This window comes from Abrus precatorius, unplaced genomic scaffold (assembly GCF_003935025.1).
Source record: "Abrus precatorius isolate BTA unplaced genomic scaffold, Abrus_2018 Scaffold9, whole genome shotgun sequence".
Lineage (NCBI taxonomy): Eukaryota > Viridiplantae > Streptophyta > Magnoliopsida > Fabales > Fabaceae > Abrus > Abrus precatorius.
In genome coordinates, this window is record NW_020874439.1 from 20,023,684 (window position 1) to 20,043,051 (window position 19,368).

The following is a 19,368-nucleotide window of genomic DNA, read 5'->3' on the forward strand; positions in this document are numbered from 1 at the left end:
TCTTCCTTTGTTGTCTGTCATTCTAGCTACAGCGAGAGCTCCTTGCTACAGCGAGAGAGTAACATTCTCACTACAGCAAGAGATTCTAGCTACAGCGAGAGGGCTCTAGAATGTTCCATTTTCACCGCCTCATTCTCGTTACAGCGAGATATCCCATAGTTCAAATCAATTAAACAATTCTAATTTCAAATAACATGCACAAATAACTAATATTAATTGCAAAAATAATAAATTACAAAATAAGGATGTTACAATTAGAGACTAATAAGACATGCTAAATATGATCAGAATATTATGTTGAAGTATATTGTTTTAAGCCATTGTAAATTAATTAGAAGATAAGTGAGCATTAGTAGAAACAAAAAACAGCTATTTACTAAAGGTCATGCATATGGGGTGTTACATATCCCAAAGAATATTAGCCTATTGATGGGTTTTAAAATCATGATGAGGGAGGAAGGACAGAGTAAATGGCCATTAACATCCGGTAGGATATTTTTAGGTACACTTTTGGATTTTTTATTTTTCTTTCCTGTGCATTATTTGGGATCAGGATTTTTTTTTTTTTTTTTTTTTTTGCATATACTAAACGGTCTAATCAAATAAAATTTTACTGTTTTATTTTTGTTTAAGTAAAAGTGTAAAATATATTGACTGGACCATCTAATTAGAAGAGATAATTCTAATCTTCATTATTTATCCTGCATTAATATCTAAAAACAAAATAACAGTCAGTAATCATGCACAAACATTTTCTGTCTTGTATTCTAGTCCATTCTCAGTAACGATCATGGATGTATAATATATATATATATATATAAGAAAAGGGCAATCAAAGAAGCAAATAAAGAAGAAATGCAAACAAACACAAATAAATGTTGCGTGCATGTAAGTAATTAAAATTAAGAAACCAAAATCGCGTATCGTGACAAAAAATAGTACAAATAAATAATATTTCTTTCGTAAGTTAAAATTAGTTTACACTTTTTAAATTTTTGAAAAGTTATATAAAACAATTTTGGTCAATTTTCTTTGATTTTTTTTTTCTGTAATAAATTTAAGCAGGTTCTTGTGTGTATGCAGTTTACTGTATCTACCATGTCTGAATAGGGCTGGCCCAATAAAAAATCTTTGCCCACTTTGATATTCGGCCCATCGATCTCCAATCGATTTCTTTTGCTCTAAATGATGTCTTGATTCTCTTGAAGTTAATGATTAAAATTTAACAAATAATAGTAATAATAATTAAAAAATTGTAAAAATATTATTATTATATTTTTTAATTTATCTATTATGTGATTTTTAATAAAAAAAAATCCTTATAATTAATAATTAATATTTACATTCTGCTAGGTTAGTGTTACTCTGGAACTTGCCCATGCTGCACGGGTCTTTAGAGTAATGTTAAATTTCCTAGTCAATGATTTTGAAATGTGGTAGCTCTGGCACTGGGCCTAGCCGTCTAGCTAGAAAGCATGCTTCTAGAATTATTAATAAGGATCTATTTGGTGCCGTTTGAATTAGAAAAGTCAATGAAGATCCATTGGGTGTCTTTAACAATGGACAAAATCACACCTTAGTTGGTAGGTAGAGGATAATAGTGAGACTTCTGTAATAAATCAAAATTAAGATAAATTAAAATTAAGAATAGTAGTTGGTGGGTATACGATAACAGTATGAAAACAGCTTTTATGATTAAAAAAGGAAAAAAGAAAGCTATTTGTCCAAATAATTGATCAAAAGATACAGTTCTAACCATTTTAGATTATAATTTCTTTGATTATGAGGAAGGGGCAACTAATATAAAGTATATGATATCTATAAGTTTATCTTTGTCGGCAGAATACAACTGAACTACCAGAACTAATCTTTCAAAATTAGTAATCTTCAGAAGGAATAAAGTGCTAAATATAAGGAGCAAGAAAATGCAACCACTTGTTTAATTAGCAACTCTATTTTGGTAGCAAGCTTTTGATTGTAGCCATAATCGCCAAATCACAATCTTGATCACCTCTAAAATCAAATTTTGGTGGGTGCATTGGCCTTAGTCAAACTGGGACTCTGTCTACTTTGAAATTTCTTTTTAGTGGTAAGATTTTCTTCGAATCAAGCAGGGACAAAAAATGAAGATCCAAAAATCAAAAGTTCCACTTACTATTTCATGGGTTATGCTGGAGAACATGAGTTTGTGACAACTCAGAGTTGTAATATTTTCTTTAATTTTCTAGATTTTGGATAGTTGTTGCGGTTGTATGTATTAGTAAAAACGTGTAAAGTTGCATTTGCAAGAGAACAAGAAAGCAGTATTTTGCACACAATTTATACTCAACTGAAAGAAATATATATTTGAAAAACAAATATTAGCAATACATTTTTTAATTATATTTTATTTATAATTTTAAAAAATAAAAGTATGTTAGAAAGAATATGTTGTATAATTTTCATTTAAAAATACCTAACATGTTAAGTGAAAAATTAAAGAAATGTGAAGTGAGTATAAAGAAAGAAATATTGAAACATTATGAATGTAGTATGAAAACAGGGTGGAAGGAGAAGGTACTACTGCTACATGTAGTGAACAGGTTAAAGGTTTGCTTTGAACTTTGGTTTGTCTTTAAAAAGAAGTACAAATGTTGCGTGTAAGAAGAAAAGGTACGCTGAGGATCGAAGAACGCAGGTCATTCGATTATTATTTTGATGGCTCGTGTTAAAGTGAATTATATTTGCAAACATACATTGACCATAGCCTTCATTGGTTGCACGAAGTGAAAGTAATATTTTTTAATAAACATAGTGAAATTAAAAATGTACCGTTGATTTTTGTAAATATAACTAAGATTAATCGGTAAAAAAGTTTAAAATTAGAAGTATTGTTGTTAATAAATTCAGATAAAAAGATAAAATTATAACACTAATATCAATAATCTAAGTGATTATTTTGAATTTTATCATCACTTCTACTTTTAATCAGATTTGTTGTCGTTGTCTTGGTTGAATCTCTTAAACTAAATGGGTAAAACTTAAATTTGTTAATATTATCGAAAGAAAGTTAGAATTTTGTAGTAAATTAATTTATGATAAATGTAGAAAGTATTAACGTAGGAAACATTATTTTTTACGTCAATTCTCTTAGAGAACTAAGGTATAAAGTATATCTTTTTTAAAAGATATTATTTTCTCAAAGAACTAATATACAAAATAATAAAAGAATTTAAATTTTATTATGTTTAACGTTGTAATTAAAAGAGACATAACTTTTAGCATATAACTCAAATTTATATAAATTATATTTTTATGTTATATAACTTTTCAAGATTTATCCAACTCAAACACTAGAAAAAAGTTTGTAAAAATTAGATTCTAAAATTTTAATATTTTTTTAGTAATATATATATATATATATATATATATATATATATATATAAAGTTCTGTTATTTGTGAATTGTTGATGATGTGTATCATAATCTATAATCATGGAGCAAAATGGAAAGTGATATTGCTCAATTGCTTAGTTGCCATTGGAGGATAGAGAATAAACAAATTTATGTCATATGAATGAAATGAGAAAAAAATGAGGAAGACAAAAAAGAAGAAAAGAAAGAAGAAAAGGAACAGGATGAGGAACACGAATATATATATATATATATATATATGTTCCATTGACACTAGGTGTAACTAAATCTCAATCGTATAAATCAATAATCTAACTGTTAAAAAATCACATCTTTTTATGCACTTGAACTTTATTAGTTTGATCAAATAACAAGTAACTTTTCAACCATTAAATTATTTATTTGTACGGTTGAGATTTGGTGTAAGACTTACATCTGATGTTAATGAATCGTAACCCATATATATATATGGGGGCAGGATCTTCTTACACTGGTGTAAGTCAAAAACTCTTATACATAATCTAAATCTTTCATTTAACTTAAATCTAACGAGTTATAATTTATTACTTCACTTGCCGATAGATTTAAATTAAATGAAAGACTCAGATTGAGTGTAAAAATTTTTAGATTTACACCGGTGTAAGAAAATCTTTCTCCATATATATATATATATATATATATATATATATATATATATATATAATTACCAATATATATAATTTGTGAAGCATTAAGCTTTTCAATAATTGTGCTTATGATGCATGTACTATTATTTTTCATATAATGTGACATTAAGAACTAAAAATTTGAAAATTAGACATAAGTAAAAGTGTAAAACCAAAACTTAATCATCATGTAGATCAATTCTTGGAATTTTATTTTATTTTGTTAATAATATTAGGTGCAATATTGCATATTTTTTGTATTATTATTTGGTCTTAATTATATTTTTATCCCTATAAAAGTAGTATATTTTGAGATAATTTCTTAAAAAAAATTGTTAGGATTTAAAATTTTTAACAAATTTTAAAATGAAAGGATTTAGTCCAAACATTAATTGTGTTATATCAAATATTGAGATAGATAATGAAAGTTTAGTTCATCACTTTCATGTTAATGTTATTTTTAATATTTATTATTTAAATATTGAAATTTACAAAAATTTCTTTAGTTATTTCTTTTTCAACTTCCATATCTCTTTGCATGAGGCTTCATCACTCTCTCTCATGGTTGGAATTTCATTTTTAGGCCAAAACCTCTCTTCAACAGGATCTAATCAATACTTAGTTTTGGATATCATAATTTGAGTAGTTCCCTTAATACTTTCCTCTTACTCTTCTTTTTTTTTTTTATGTCCATTAATCCTTTTCACCATAAATCTTAAAATCAACTACTAAAATGAGTTCTTACAATTGGATGATTTATCTTCTTTCTTTATTCTTCTCTCTCAATCATGTGGTTATGACTTTGTAACTGTAAGAGACTCTCAAGGATATCGTTATTACCTACACAAGCCTCTCTCTTGCTACCTTCTTCATGCTCCTCACTCTTTTTTTTTTTTTCCTTTACTACGTCGTTTCATGTCTCTTTGAATCTTCCTCTAATCACCACTGCCGTATGAAGGATAACATGCCACCGAGGATCTCAAGGCCTACAACACCTCTAATATTGAGAAGCCCTAGCTCATGGCTATCAAGGGTCATATCTATGATGTCTCCAAGAGCATGTTTAATATAACACACTCCTAAAAAAATTGTTACATCTCTCTGTCTCCTTAATTTTTAAAATTTCCTTAAATTGTCATTTTTGTAACATAGCATGTCATTCTTCTCAAAATTCAAAATTAGATAGTGGAGCAAAACAAGGTAACAAGATATACAACTTGTTACTGAAACACTTGGATGAGAGAACCCTAATCCTAACCTATTGACCTAGCTGATAAAAGAGAGAAAATTGAAGTGAAAGCGTTCCACATAGATAAATTAACCTAGTTGAAGCTTGTTTAAGAAAATCATATTGATGTCAAGGTGAGATAGTAAGACATAGGTACAATTCAGGGAGTCTAAGAGGTTTAGGTAGAACCCTTAGTTTGGCTAGATGTTTGAACTAGGTAGGGCAGTGCAATTCCTATTACCTAAAGGAAAGGGGACTAATGATTACTTGTAATGCAGGCGTTGTTGATCATGGTTGGCAACATCTTCAATAAGATTCCTGGGTTAGAAAAGTTATTGTTGTTTGCTAGAGTTCGTGAAAGATTGATTAAGAGAGAGAGAGAGAAATGGAGAAAGGTTGAAGAAGATAGACTAAATATTAATTTTAAAATAATATACAAAATTTAGAGACTTTTTTTATAAATATTAATTATTAAAAATAAAATATAAAAAATGATTATTACATGATAGTGATGAGTTAAATTTCGTATTCAATTTATCATTTGTCTTTAACAAAGTATAGTTGACAATAAAAAAATAAATCTTGCATTTTGAAAATATCAACACTAAATCTTAACAATTCCAAAAGGTACTACTTTTACAAAGATAAAAAAAAACATAATTAAACTTATTATTTATTTATGATTAAAGCTTTAACTCAATTAGTGCTTTTTTTTTCTATATAAATTAATTTTATAAAATAAATAATCGAATTTTAACTTGTTTGGTTGGTTTAAAAATTTTGTTTAATCAAATTAAAACTAACTTATATATATATATATATATATATATATATATATTAAAAAAATAAATTTATTTAAGTAGATTGTATTATTTGTAGTATCTTTTTGAACATTACTTCGTAAAGCATTTGAGTTTATAAGCTAATAACATATTTCATTTTTCATTTTTCTTGTTATTATATTAATCTCCTAACTGTTTTAATTTCCCAAACTCTTAAATTTTATTTAACTATTCAACATCCAGCTCTCAAGTACTATTTGTATAAAGCACATTCATAAAGTAATATAAAATGAGAAAGCTAATAAAATAAGTTTATTTTATCAAATAACTCTAGTTTGATCAAATAAACTTTTAAATTAATCAAATAAGTTAAAAATTAGCTTATTAACTTTACCACATTCACAATCATGGTTAAAACATATAGTTTTATGATTAGCTTTGTACGCGATAGAATATTTATTATCAAAATCATAATTAAAAATTATAAATAAGTGTGTATTAGAAAATTAAATCGTAGATATATTAATTAGTTGTCAGTGTACATTTGTTTACCGAAACTAAATTTATACTAACATTTTATTTTTGGTGAAACTTAGCTTATTTTCACTATTTTCACTTTAGACATGATGAAGCAAATTAATTATAAACTGAATTAACCAAAATTTAGTTTTCTAGCATTATGAATTGTTAATGACACCAATAATTGTAAGTATATTTTAAAGGTGTACTATCATAGAATATTCAAACTGGATGAGTACAGGCTAAAATTTTAAAAATAGTTAAAATAATATGTTAAAATCGTTATTATATTTTATATTTTTAAGATACAAAATTATTATTAAACTTTTGTAATAAATTTTATTTATTATTTTTTACTTAATATTAAAGTCGATTTACTTATTTAGTGTTGAAATATATATTATTGATTTTATGTAATATTTTATTAATTTTAAATTTAATTATTAACATTATTTCATAACCATTATATGTGTATTAAATTATTAATATTTATGACAATTTATACTTTAATAATTATGTCTAATTAAGATATATACTGGTGAATGCTCAAATAAATTGAACATATGAAATGAATGATTGCTTTACCCTTTTAGCTTTGACATTAATTACAATAGCAATTACGAAATATTCATCATATATACCGTGTACAGGTGGAGGGGCTTTCTTCAGATTTTTCTTCTTTCAGGAGCTTTTAGCTAGAAGAGTCTTTTTCTTTCGAAAGTTTTATCATTTTCATGGAGGATTGTTCTTGATAGGTCACTAACTAAAATTAATCCTAGAAACATGAATGTCATTCTTAAGCAGCTGCAATTTTAATGCATGAACTTTGTGTTTCTTAATTAATCAGATGTATAATTACATATTCAATTGCCTTTAATAAAATTTAAAATTATATTAAAAATGTTATTTATAACAATGTTAATACAGTGTTTATAAAATGTAATATTAAAGTTATTGAGTATTTAAGTATAATAAATTGATGTGTAATTTTACGCTTATTAATACTTTTATATGTGCAAAGATGAAGATTAATAACTCTGAACTAATAATTAACTATAAGTATGTTTTAGTCTTAAAATTCTTTTTTACGTTAGCTATTGACCCATACTTTAACAAATTATAACCGGCGGCTAATAGGATTGGAAATCCTCTAGTCAATTTTTATAAGCCTAAAAAATTATTTATTAATATATATTATCATTAATATTTGTATTTATACATTTTTAAATATTTAAATTGTGTAAAATTCGGTAAACGTGATTTATTCTATAAAGATTTAAAATTGAACAATTTGACTGATAATATTTATTTTTAACAAAAAAAAATTAAAAGTATTATTTTAATAAATTTTATACCTAATACCTTTGATGTTTTATCAATATATATATATAGAATAATTTTGTCAAGCAATTCGTAATTAAAGTAATAATAAAATAGGATATGACGTTCAATAGTCAATTGGGGGTTTTTTCCTTATTAAAAAGGCTCCAATTTTTTAAAAGCGATGTCATCATAATATTGGTTCTTACATCTTTGAATTGGCCCATTAACGAATTAATTACTCTATAATCTATACTCATAATTCATAATTTGGTATTAATTTAGAAGAAATGAAAACGAACGGCGATGAATGAAAATCCAAATAAGGAATGAATCAAACAAATGAGGCGCAATTCGTCAATGGTCATCGCAATGACTTGAGATCAAGAGTTCTGAGATTGGAGGAAAACCCTTCTGAAACAAAGCCGAAAAAAGTGTCTATCTACAATATCTTCCCTCACGTAAAAATTCTTTAGAGTTAAAATGTGTGAATAATAACTCAAATTATTACTATGTTCGTGTATTTAAATTCACTTAATTTATCACCTTTAGTTGATTCAGGTGATATGGATATGTGTCTAATTCTTAAAAAAAACAAAACAAAACTTGAATTCGAATCACACTTGTATAAAAAATATTCCAGATTTTTTTTTTAGAAATTTGACTCAATCAAGTTGTCTCTCTTGTTCTTAAACTAAATTTATTTAAGATTTAAATATATTTTTATTCTTCATATAATTTTTCAATCTTAATATTTTTAAAAAAATTAGATTTTGATTTTTATAATCTTATCAAATTATGTTTTAATCCCACGATTAGCAATGTGCCAAAATATATGTCTTGCAAGATATAACCAAATAGACCATGTTAAACATATCAGAGAAACCAAAACTTAAACAAAATAAAACTGTATAAAAATAAAAGTAAAACAAAGTATAACTATAAGGATGAAAAAACCTAAATTTAAAAATTGTAAGAAAAATAAATTTTAAATATAAGAAGAAAAATCAAAATAAAAAAGTATAGGAAAAAAATATGTAACCTTTCGCTTAGTTTAAAGATAGTTTTTTCTCTTTCTCTCTTGGTAGTTTAAAGATAGTATTTTATTTTTTTCTCTTTCATGGTAGTTTAAAGATAGTCTTGGCGCAACGCTTCTGTTTGCTTGTTAAAACTCACATAATAGAATTATTTAAGCATCAGGACGGTCAGGAATTCAAAGATATATATTATGAATTATGATAAATATTGACTTTGTCCAAATTTTATCTTATAAGATAAATATTTTTATTTTATGTGAATTAATAAAATTAAAATATTTTTGTTTATAAATATACATGATCAGTCTGTTTAAAATAAAATGATTTGCTTGACGAAGTAACTAATGTAAAGTCTACAAACTTTATGTCTTGAACCAACGATCTTCAAACTAGGGAGTTTGGTCAAGTTTGCATGGTTATATATCTGATTAGAACTCATAAACTCTCACCTTATAAACTCTTCAATTCGATTTCCACTCTCCAAAATCACTCCACTTTTGTTTAAGTACCAAGAACTTGCTCTAATTAACCACCAAAATCATGTCCACCCAATTCTCCATGTTACTTTTCCTTCTCATACCCTACTATGCTCTCACCCCTACAACAGCAGAAGAAAAAACAGGTTACCTTGGTTCAATAGACCGCAAGTTATTGGGTTTAGAAAGCAAAGAAAAAATTAGCCATTTCAGGTTCTATTGGCATGAAATTTTCAGTGGAAACAACCCCACTTCGGTTCCAGTGATTCCACCACTCCCAAAATACAACTCAACCACTTCCTTTGGTATGTTAGATGTCTTCGATACCCTTTTGACATTAGGACCCGAATTGAACTCAACGGTGGCGGGAAGAGCTGAAGGGATATATGCCGCTACGTCTCAAACGGAGTTAGATCTTGTAGTGATTATGAACATTGTGTTAACGGAAGGGAAGTACAATGGTAGCACAATCACGTTTGTGGGAAGGAACCCCATTTTGCAAAAGGTGAGGGAAATGCCCATTATTGGTGGCACTGGTCTTTTCAGATTTGCTAGAGGGTATATTGAATCTAGGACTCTCTCTACTGATCCCCAAACAAGGGATAATACAATTGAGTTTAACATTTATGTTTACTATTAACTATTGTTGATGGCTTATAGGAACTTCATACTTTTTGGCTTTGGTGTGTCACTCTGTTGACTTATTGTATTATTGATCTTGTCTTGTCATTTACTATGATGGAATAAAATCACGTTTGAACATTCTTAGCATGTTCAGCTGATCATGTATATTGGGTACAAATAAAATTGGACTTTACTTACAAGGTAACGTGTATAGTTTTAGAAAATGGATTGGTTCATTTGGTTGAACTTGGTAAAGCTCAGATGTAAGCTTGAACAGGTTTACATTAATTTTTTTCGGAAAAATTATTTATTTATTTTTTAAAATAAATAAAGGGTTATATATTAGATATATTCTTGAATTTTTGTTATGTTAACTATTTATTATAAATGTTTTATATCAACCATGTAAAAATGTTTCTTTTAATATTTTAAATTTTTTTTAATAATTTATATCAACTTATTATTATTATTATATAAAAAGGGATGAATAAAAGGTAGGTGTATGAATATTTGAATATAGAAATAACATTGTTATTGAAATTGATGTCAAAGCTAAAAGGGTAAGGCAATCATTCATTTCATATGTTCAATTTGTTTGAGCATTGATAGATTATATATCTTGCATTCATCTTGTTTGAATATTGTACGATACTTCACCTTCTTTAAAAATTATTTACAACTATTGGTGTCATGAGTTGATCGCCTAGGCTAGGTGGAAAGGTGTCTGGAACGGACGTTACACTATGCTTCATCATCTCTAGAGTGAAAATGAGCTGAATTTTACATAAAATGCATTGTTAATATAAATTTAGTTTATGTTAAGAAGTCTGATATCAACTAAAAAATATGTGATTAAATACTCTTTATAAAATTTAAATAATCCTACTTTTTAATAGTTGTGTACCACTAGTTACTATATCTACCCTTTGATTTTATAATATACACTTATTTATAATTTTAAATTATTATTTTGATAATAAACATTCTATCTCATGCGAACGAAGCTGATCATCGTATATATGTATTATATATAAACATAAACTAATATAAATTTAAAATTTAGTTAAAAGCCTACATTATATTATGTTAATATTTTCAAATAAAATAATTAGATTTTTAAAATTTTAAAATATGTATGTTATGTACTGGATGACAGGGATTGGTAGTTCCTCCTGTACAGATGGTATTTTGCTGTGGTTGAAGGTGCTGGAAGGTCTCACTGATATTTTAACAATAGGTGTTCCTACCATTAAGTTAGAAAAGATACAAGTTTTAGAAAAATCTCTTCTCTGTATATTGGTTTGAGTCATTTTGTTATTAAGTTAATATTTTTAAACGCAGTCGTATTAATTTTTTTGAAAAATTATCACTAGAATTATTCCTTTAAAAAATAAAACATATCACATTTATTCTCATACAAATTAAAATAATAACATAAAATAATGGGTTGATAATTAATCTGATCATATGTTAATATTTAAAAAAAAAAACACTTAAACATAAGATCTTAATGTGACTGTATATTTAGAAACCTAATTTAGTTATGAATGTTTAGAAATTATTACAATGGTAAACTAAGTAATTACAGAATTAACTAAATTAGAAATTCTTTTACAATAAAAAAAAATTCAATGTGAGTGTATATATTATTCCGTAGAACCTAACGGTATTTGTACCTTTTTTTAAATTTTGTTATATAAAAAGAAACATAAATAAGTGTAATAAAATAAAAAAATATTATGTTAGTATTTTTTTTTAAAAAAAAACTGTTGAAATAACAGAACTCTTTATCAATTGCTAATTACAAATATAAGAAGAATTATTTAAAGAAGTAAAATATTAATATAGTGATTCATATATTAGTAATGAAGTTTTTCAGTAGAAAACTATTGCCTTTTGAAAATGTAAAGATGCAATTTTTGTAAATACTCTGTGAAATAGTATTTTGATTAAATCATGGTGTTGTTACTATTTTACGCTGAATATAGATTGTTCTATTTTTAATGAAATAATTTTTTTAATACATATATTATCTTAAAATATGAGTGTGAGAGTAAGAAAGTATAGTAAAAATAAGAATGGGTAATTATTATTAATGTTTAAATATTTAATTAACTTACATTTATTTGACATACTATCTTAGTAATCAATTATTATACTAAATAATTGATTATCAATCTACTTGTACTGGATAAGGAACTGTTCAGTCCTATATATAGAAAAAGGTAACCGAGTACCTATTCGGCCTAGTTTGGCCAAACACCTTTCGTCAAAATTAGAAGGTAATTAACCCAATTAAGGGTAATAATCAGGGCATTATCTACTTTAAAGTAAAAGGCCAAAATAAAGACTGACTCAGCAGACCTATTAGCTCATAACAATGCCTATAAAAGGAATGTAGGAAATACAGGTAAATGGTTGACTTTTCATTATTAAATAGTATTTATTGCTCAAATACGAATCCTGACTTCAGCATCGGAGTGTTTTTTGCAGGTACTCTCTCCACGTCAGCGACAGTTAGAAGGACGTCACCGTTTCAGAGTAAAAACTTGAAAACTAGTATTTTTTTAACAGAAACACTACTCAATTAATTTAAAAATTAAATTTCTTAATACAAAATTATTCAATAATTGAATACCAAGAGAAATAATAGTTAATAAACAAATACGTTTGTTAAAAATTATTTTCTTGATACAGAACAACTCAATATTCAATTACTAAGATTAAGAATTGGCTACCAATTAAGTATGTTTGACAATAATTTAAGTTTTAAATAGAACCATTTAGTAATGGATTACCAAAGCAGTAATTGAATGCTATGTGATTTTGTTGTGTATCTTGACAAATGATTATTATCAAAATCTATCAACCACTTCTAGAATAACTAGCTTTTGTTGAAAACTGAAAATGAATCAATTTTATTATATAAATGAGTTACAAAAATTATTGAAAGATATAAAAACTATCAAAATATATTGTCGTGACAATAACAAAATAATAAGAACAAAATAGTTAAAGGACTAAATTAAACCTTGCAAATAGAAATAGTTGTAATTTGGGATTAGATTAGAAAAATATTATAGTTAATAATAAAATAGTTAAAGGACTAAGTTAAACCAAATAAAAAATATAGAAGACTAAAATGAACCATATTAAAAAGTAAAGTTATGATAAAAGTAATACATTGACAACTATCATCTTTAGCCTGCTTGCAGTTTTTATAATCTTTTATGTGTATTTGGAAGTATGTCTCTAATGAACAATGTGACTTTAAATAAACAATCTACTAAAGTCTATTCTCAACCCACTTTTCTGTTAAATAAACTATTATGTCTTCCATCATTGTGACAATGGGCTTTTATCTAGGTTTCATTATTTTTTACAACCATTTTAGTCTTAGATTTGGAAGAAAACATTGACTTACTCTAATATTTTTCTAAAATATTAAGAAGGTGCTTGAATGCCCATTCATTAATGTTTTTCATTTTTTTCATATATTTTTCCACTCTTGTAAATAAGTTACTTCTGCTGCCTTTCACATTAGCTTTAACAGAGAACCTTTGTTCCACTCTAGGAAATAAATTCTTGTTAGCTGGCAATAATCCCTAAAATCAGAAAAAAAAAAAAAAAAAAAAGTCAATGTCTTGCACATAAGTTAATCAAACTGAAATGAAATTATTAGAAAAACGCAAGGTGCAATGATCATATCTTTTATTGATCCAACATAAAGATGAATGTGTTACACACTCCCACACCTCCTAAATTAGAAACCAGTAACTACAAAAATCATTGTCATGAGTCCTTAGTTTCTACTTCTACGATTGCAACTGTTATCAGCATTTTTGCTTATTGGGATCCTCCCTACAACATCCAAAATGTGTCAATCATAATATCCTTTCAAAAAATAGCCATTTAATCTTATGATGGGTCTGCACTTCAAATATTCTTCTTGTAAGCACGAAGACAAACATAAAGTTTGTGAAAAGTAGGAAGAAGTTGTCTTAGGGGTTTGCATTTTTTTGAATTGCAAGATTAAATTTCTCAACAGTCAACTTTATAGTTGAACTAAGATTTGACCTTAACATTTCATTATAATAATCATATAAACTTTTATAATGCTTTTCCTCATTCCAACTACCATAAACATGTTTTGGTTGGTCCTTGTTTTCATGTTCCACTTTAACCTCAACCTCATCATCAACTTCAATATTTTTTGTGTTACTTCTCCTTTGTAACGCCCTAGGTTTTGTAAATTGTTGATTATTAATGTAAATACGCGAGTTATTATTTGGATGTGTGTGTGTATATATATATGTGTGTGTGTGTGTTATGTTTAGATGCATGGTTTGAATATATACGATGACGTGGAAGTGTATGACTATGTATGTGAGAGTATGGATGGGAATATTGATTTTGGATGGAGATTGAACGTGTTTAAATTGTGTATGGGCTGGAATTGTTTAAATATATAGGCTAAATGTGTGGTGCAGGGGTGTTCTTGTTGTAGCGAGAAGACCCTAAAAAAAAGGTTTGAATCTGTTGCACTTTTGCTGTACCGAGAAGTCCCTCGTTGCAGCGAGAGAGCAACAGAGATGGTGCATTTATGGGTACGGTCTTGCTGTAGCGAGAGGATCTCACTGTAGCAAAATTCTACAGAAACCAAAGTGTAATTTCCTCTAAGATTTTTGCTGTAACGAGAAATGGTGTTGCTGCAGTGAGAGTGTCGCAACCAGAGAGATATTTGAAGGGTTTAGAGTTTGAAAAATTTATTTTCTCACTTTTTCCTTCGAGATCTCTCTCTATTCTCTCGATTCTTAACCTATTCTTACCGATTCAATGGCTAAGGTTTTAGTTTTTGTCCCTCTTCCCTGTTTTCTTGGTTCTCTTTGAGTTCTCATAGAATTTTTTCATATATTTAGAACAAAATCTGTGTGGAGGACGCTTTCATTGTTGATTTACGTTATGGGTCTTCAATTTGAGGTAAGGGGTGACTCTACCTTATCTTTTGTGTCTTTAAATTAGTTTATATTGATAGATAATGCAATGCGGTTAAGATAGAATGTACGAAGATGTATATTAAATGAAAATAGCTTGATTGTGATTGTATTGTGATAGAAATCTCGTGTGGAATATGATATGGTAGTTGTTGGGTATTTTGTATGATGGAATGGTTTGATAATAATTGAATTGTAATGGGACTTCTGTGATTAATATTGATTATGATGTGTAGTGGAATATTTGGTTGCAATGCGGTTGATACGTGTGAATATGCGATTGATGGATGTTGAAAAAATTGAATGGTTAGAAACGTGTGTGAATGACATGTTGGATGTAATTGCGAATGTGAATGTGTTTGGAATGGTTAGAAACTATGAATAGTTCAGCGATAAACTAGGGTGTAGAATATGGGAGCAGTAGAAATACCTTGGAGAAGAGAGGATGGTGGTAACACCAACAGTGAGTGTGGGTACACCATAGGCCACACACTCGCCTCCTGACTTGGCCTCTGACTAACACTTTTGCTAAGAGACCTGTGACCGCACACATTGTATCCGTGAGGCGGGGGTTATCCAGCAACCATCCATGGTGTGAAACTAAGTAAGTCCCTGAGGTTGAGGGCATCATGAATATATGATCACAGTACTACAGTGAGCATGACTAACGTGTAGTGAGTGCACGTGTGCGTGTGAATTGATTGATAGTGCAATGAGCACACTTGTGTGTGTGAATGAGAATGAAATGTTGAAATTATTGTTTTATGCATGTTTAATGCATGACTGAGTTGTGGCAGTAAATTTGTGGAATATGCAAGGTGAGTCTCTGTACTTGTGTGTGATAGTACAGAGTACTCACCTTTACATTAATTTGTCAGGTAACTAAGACAATTAGTATCGGGCTCAGTAAAGGAATATATGAAACTGCTATAGGACTTAAGAATTTATTTTAAAAATTTGATGTATTAATTAAGTCCTGTAGCAATTATTAATTCAAATTGTAATTTACTCTTATTTTGAAATACTTTATTAAATTATGCTTTGAGAACCATTTGAATGAAAATTTTTATTATTCTCAATTTTACAAAATTTATTTATTTGAAAAAATTAAATTAAGGTATTACATCCTTCAATATTCATCTCATAAACTTTCTCTCTACCAACATTCATGGAATACTCAGTGCTCGCCTAATGTTCAAGTAGCTACGGCAATGGCTTTAGGCCCCAAAAAAATATTTTTTTATTACAAATATACTTCTAAAAAAATTTAAAAAATTAAAATTATTTTTAAAAATAGTTTTTAATTAAAATAGTCTATGACTTAACTTTTTATTGATACTATAAATAATATTTAATAAGTAGTAACTTTCAACCAATAAATAATTATCTCTTTTGATTTTATTTTATTTTTTAAAACGAGAATAGTTGAATAGCAAAAGAACCTGAACAATTTTTCATCTCTTATTTAGTTCTTACATTTATCTTGTGGGTGTGTGCCGGTGGGAGGTTGTCGATAAATGAAAAGGTTTATTAGGAAGGTAATGAAATTTTTTTAAGACTAATTGAAATGATTGCATAATTTAATTCAATTATACAATAATATTTATTTTAGACATATTTGAAGAGGAAATATCAAATGAAATTAATTATGACAATTTTGTAAATAATTTTGCATCCCAAAAAATTTAAAAAATAAATTTTAAATAAAATTATAATCATTTTAATAAATTGTTTTATTCATAAAAAAAAGCGTAATTCTTAAGTTTGCTTTAGGCCCTAAAAACTCTTGACCACCCTTAAAAATACTCAAATAATGGAGTATCAATACATATCTCAACTTGTGAAATTGTATATACTGCATACAACTCTACTTTTTCAGAATATTTGAACACTTTGACCATCTCCGTAGCTTTTTTATCATCTTTTAGTTTTCTCAATCCAATATCAAGACTTTTTTCACCTATTCCGTATCACATATTATTAATCATATCATGTCTAAATTCACGTACCCTATCTATACACTTGATAAAAATTTAAAAAATCTTATTCACAGTCTCATATACATGTCTCACCTTTAATGTACTTAGTCTTTGATGACTTTTCAAACTTGCCACTATAGTGAACTTTTATCCAAAATATATTCATCGTCTATGACCCAAAAAATTTAATGACAAAAAAACTTAAACTTCAAAAAAGTAAAATTTTTCAAATATTCAACAATGTCATCATTACTATAAGCTCAAAAAGCCTAGAAAAAAATATTATACCTAATGCATGTAGAGAATTTATTTCAAAAATAGAAACATGTCTTATAAACTTGATGTTCACTTCTACTTCAATTCTTTGTCAGAAAAAACTTCCTATCACACCAAATTTTTTGTTTTATGAACAAATTTTTCACTTTTAATCTCTCAATTTTTCTCTAAAACATAGTGACAATTTTTCTCATTTAAGTGTGCCTTAAGTAACTGATCTCTCCACATGTAACAATGACTTCCAATTCAAAGGCCTAAATTAAATTAAATAAACAATATTAAGACCATTTCAGCATCATATAAGATATCTCTTGTTAGATTATGTAACAGAAGTAACAAAAAAGATAAGGTGAAAAAATAAAAAACTAAAAACTTTAAAGACAAAAATAAATAAAAAATTAAAACAAAACTTACTTTAAAGTTAAAAAAATGAAAAAACTAATTTTATCTAAAAAAACATATACTAATTACAACAATAATTATATTAACAAGTAATAGACTTGTGTGAATTAAATCAAATGAGCCCAGTTTTACCCGAGTTTAATTGGATGGATTAAAAATAAATAAATTTATTTAAATCTTTAATTTAATGAATCAACTACTACATTTTCACCACATATTCGAATAAGCCAATTAAACAAATCTATTTTAGTAGCTCTTCTTTTTAGGCACATAAAAAAAACATTTTTTTTATTAATGCATTCATTAAAAAAAATGTTTATTTTAGCATTATACTGTATTATTGGACAATCGATAAAAAAAAAGTAATTTTTAATTTAAGAGAATTAACAACCCTGACTGTAAATTAGTATACACGAGGCACGCGGGCCATTATATTCATCACAATGACTTCTTAGGAACCGACAGAAGAAAAGAGAATCGGTTTCCAATAATTCTTTGTGGAGGAAAGTAATTAAAGTGGTCACTATTGTGTTCTATGAAATGATGCCTCCAACAACCACACCCACTCATTCATTTGGAATTTGGTTCCTCACTTTCCCCATTTCCCCTGTCTCCTTATAACCCCCTAACCATTCCTCAACTTTACACTCTTCATTCTCATTTTAGTTTCTAAGTCATATATTTTTTTTGTTATAACAGTTACTAGGATTTCAACAACACCAACCAAACCATGCCCACCCATCATTTCCTCACACTCTTATTCTTCCTTCTAATCTCTTGTTATGCCCTAAATGCACAAGAGGAGAGTGAATTTGGTCGTCCAATAGACCGCAAAATGTTAGGCCTAAAGAAAAAAGAAAAATTGAGCCATTTCAAGTTTTATTGGCATGATATAGTGAGTGGACACAACCCAACTTCTGTTGCTGTTGTTCCACCACCCATTAAGGTGAACACCACCACAGCCTTTGGTTTGGTCAACATGATCGACAACCCTTTGACTTTGGGACCCGAATTGAGCTCCAAGCTTGTGGGGAAGGCTCAAGGGTTCTATGCCTCTGCATCACAAAGTGAGATTGATCTTCTTATGGCCATGAACTTTGCCTTCATTGACGGGAAGTACAATGGTAGCACCATCACGATCTTGGGTAGGAACCCGGTTTTCAACAAGGTGAGGGAGATGCCTGTGATTGGTGGCAGTGGACTTTTCAGGTTTGCTAGAGGGTATGGAGAAGCTAGGACTCATTGGTTTGATCTCAAGACTGGGGATGCTATTGTTGAGTATAATGTGTATGTTATGCATTATTGATGGTTTGTATTATAGGAGAGGATACTATACTTTTAGCTTCTACGTTGGCCAATTGATGCTTTTTGTTTCTTGTTCTCACTTTTTCCCTTTTGGGGTCATATAGCAGTTGCTTGTGATGCTTAGCTTAGTTGCCTTCTTTTGGGGTCATATAGCAGCTGCTTGTGATGCTTAGCTTAAGTTGCCTTTTCTAGAGGTGGGCTTTGTTCTGATGGACCCATATTCGCCCCTTCTTTGACTATATATGGTGTATTTGTGATTGGTGTGATAAATTAGAACAATAACTTTTGCTGCTCTCTCCAATGTTTGCAATTGTAAAATTTGCAAAATTATTAGGAAAAGCATTCAATTCATTTGTTCAATTATGTTG

General features: G+C 27.9%; 2 protein-coding genes across 2 annotated transcripts; both read left to right on the forward strand.

Annotated features, from left to right (window-relative positions):
• Nucleotides 1–9,484: 9,484 nt before the first annotated feature.
• LOC113851451 (dirigent protein 22-like) lies at nt 9,485–10,060 on the forward strand. Its single transcript, XM_027481938.1, has one exon. The coding sequence runs from the start codon at nt 9,485–9,487 to the stop codon at nt 10,058–10,060; it is 576 nt and encodes a 191-aa protein (XP_027337739.1).
• An 8,254-nt stretch (nt 10,061–18,314) lies between these two features.
• On the forward strand, nt 18,315–19,127 carry LOC113849978 (dirigent protein 22-like). Its single transcript, XM_027480263.1, has one exon. The coding sequence runs from the start codon at nt 18,426–18,428 to the stop codon at nt 18,999–19,001; it is 576 nt and encodes a 191-aa protein (XP_027336064.1). The 5' UTR covers nt 18,315–18,425; the 3' UTR covers nt 19,002–19,127.
• Nucleotides 19,128–19,368: the final 241 nt, after the last annotated feature.

Bases quoted from the DNA above. Each gene is read 5' to 3' on its own strand.
- LOC113851451 (XM_027481938.1), top strand. From the start codon at position 9,485: ATGTCCACCCAATTCTCCATGTTACTTTTCCTTCTCATACCCTACTAT.
- LOC113849978 (XM_027480263.1), top strand. From the start codon at position 18,426: ATGCCCACCCATCATTTCCTCACACTCTTATTCTTCCTTCTAATCTCT.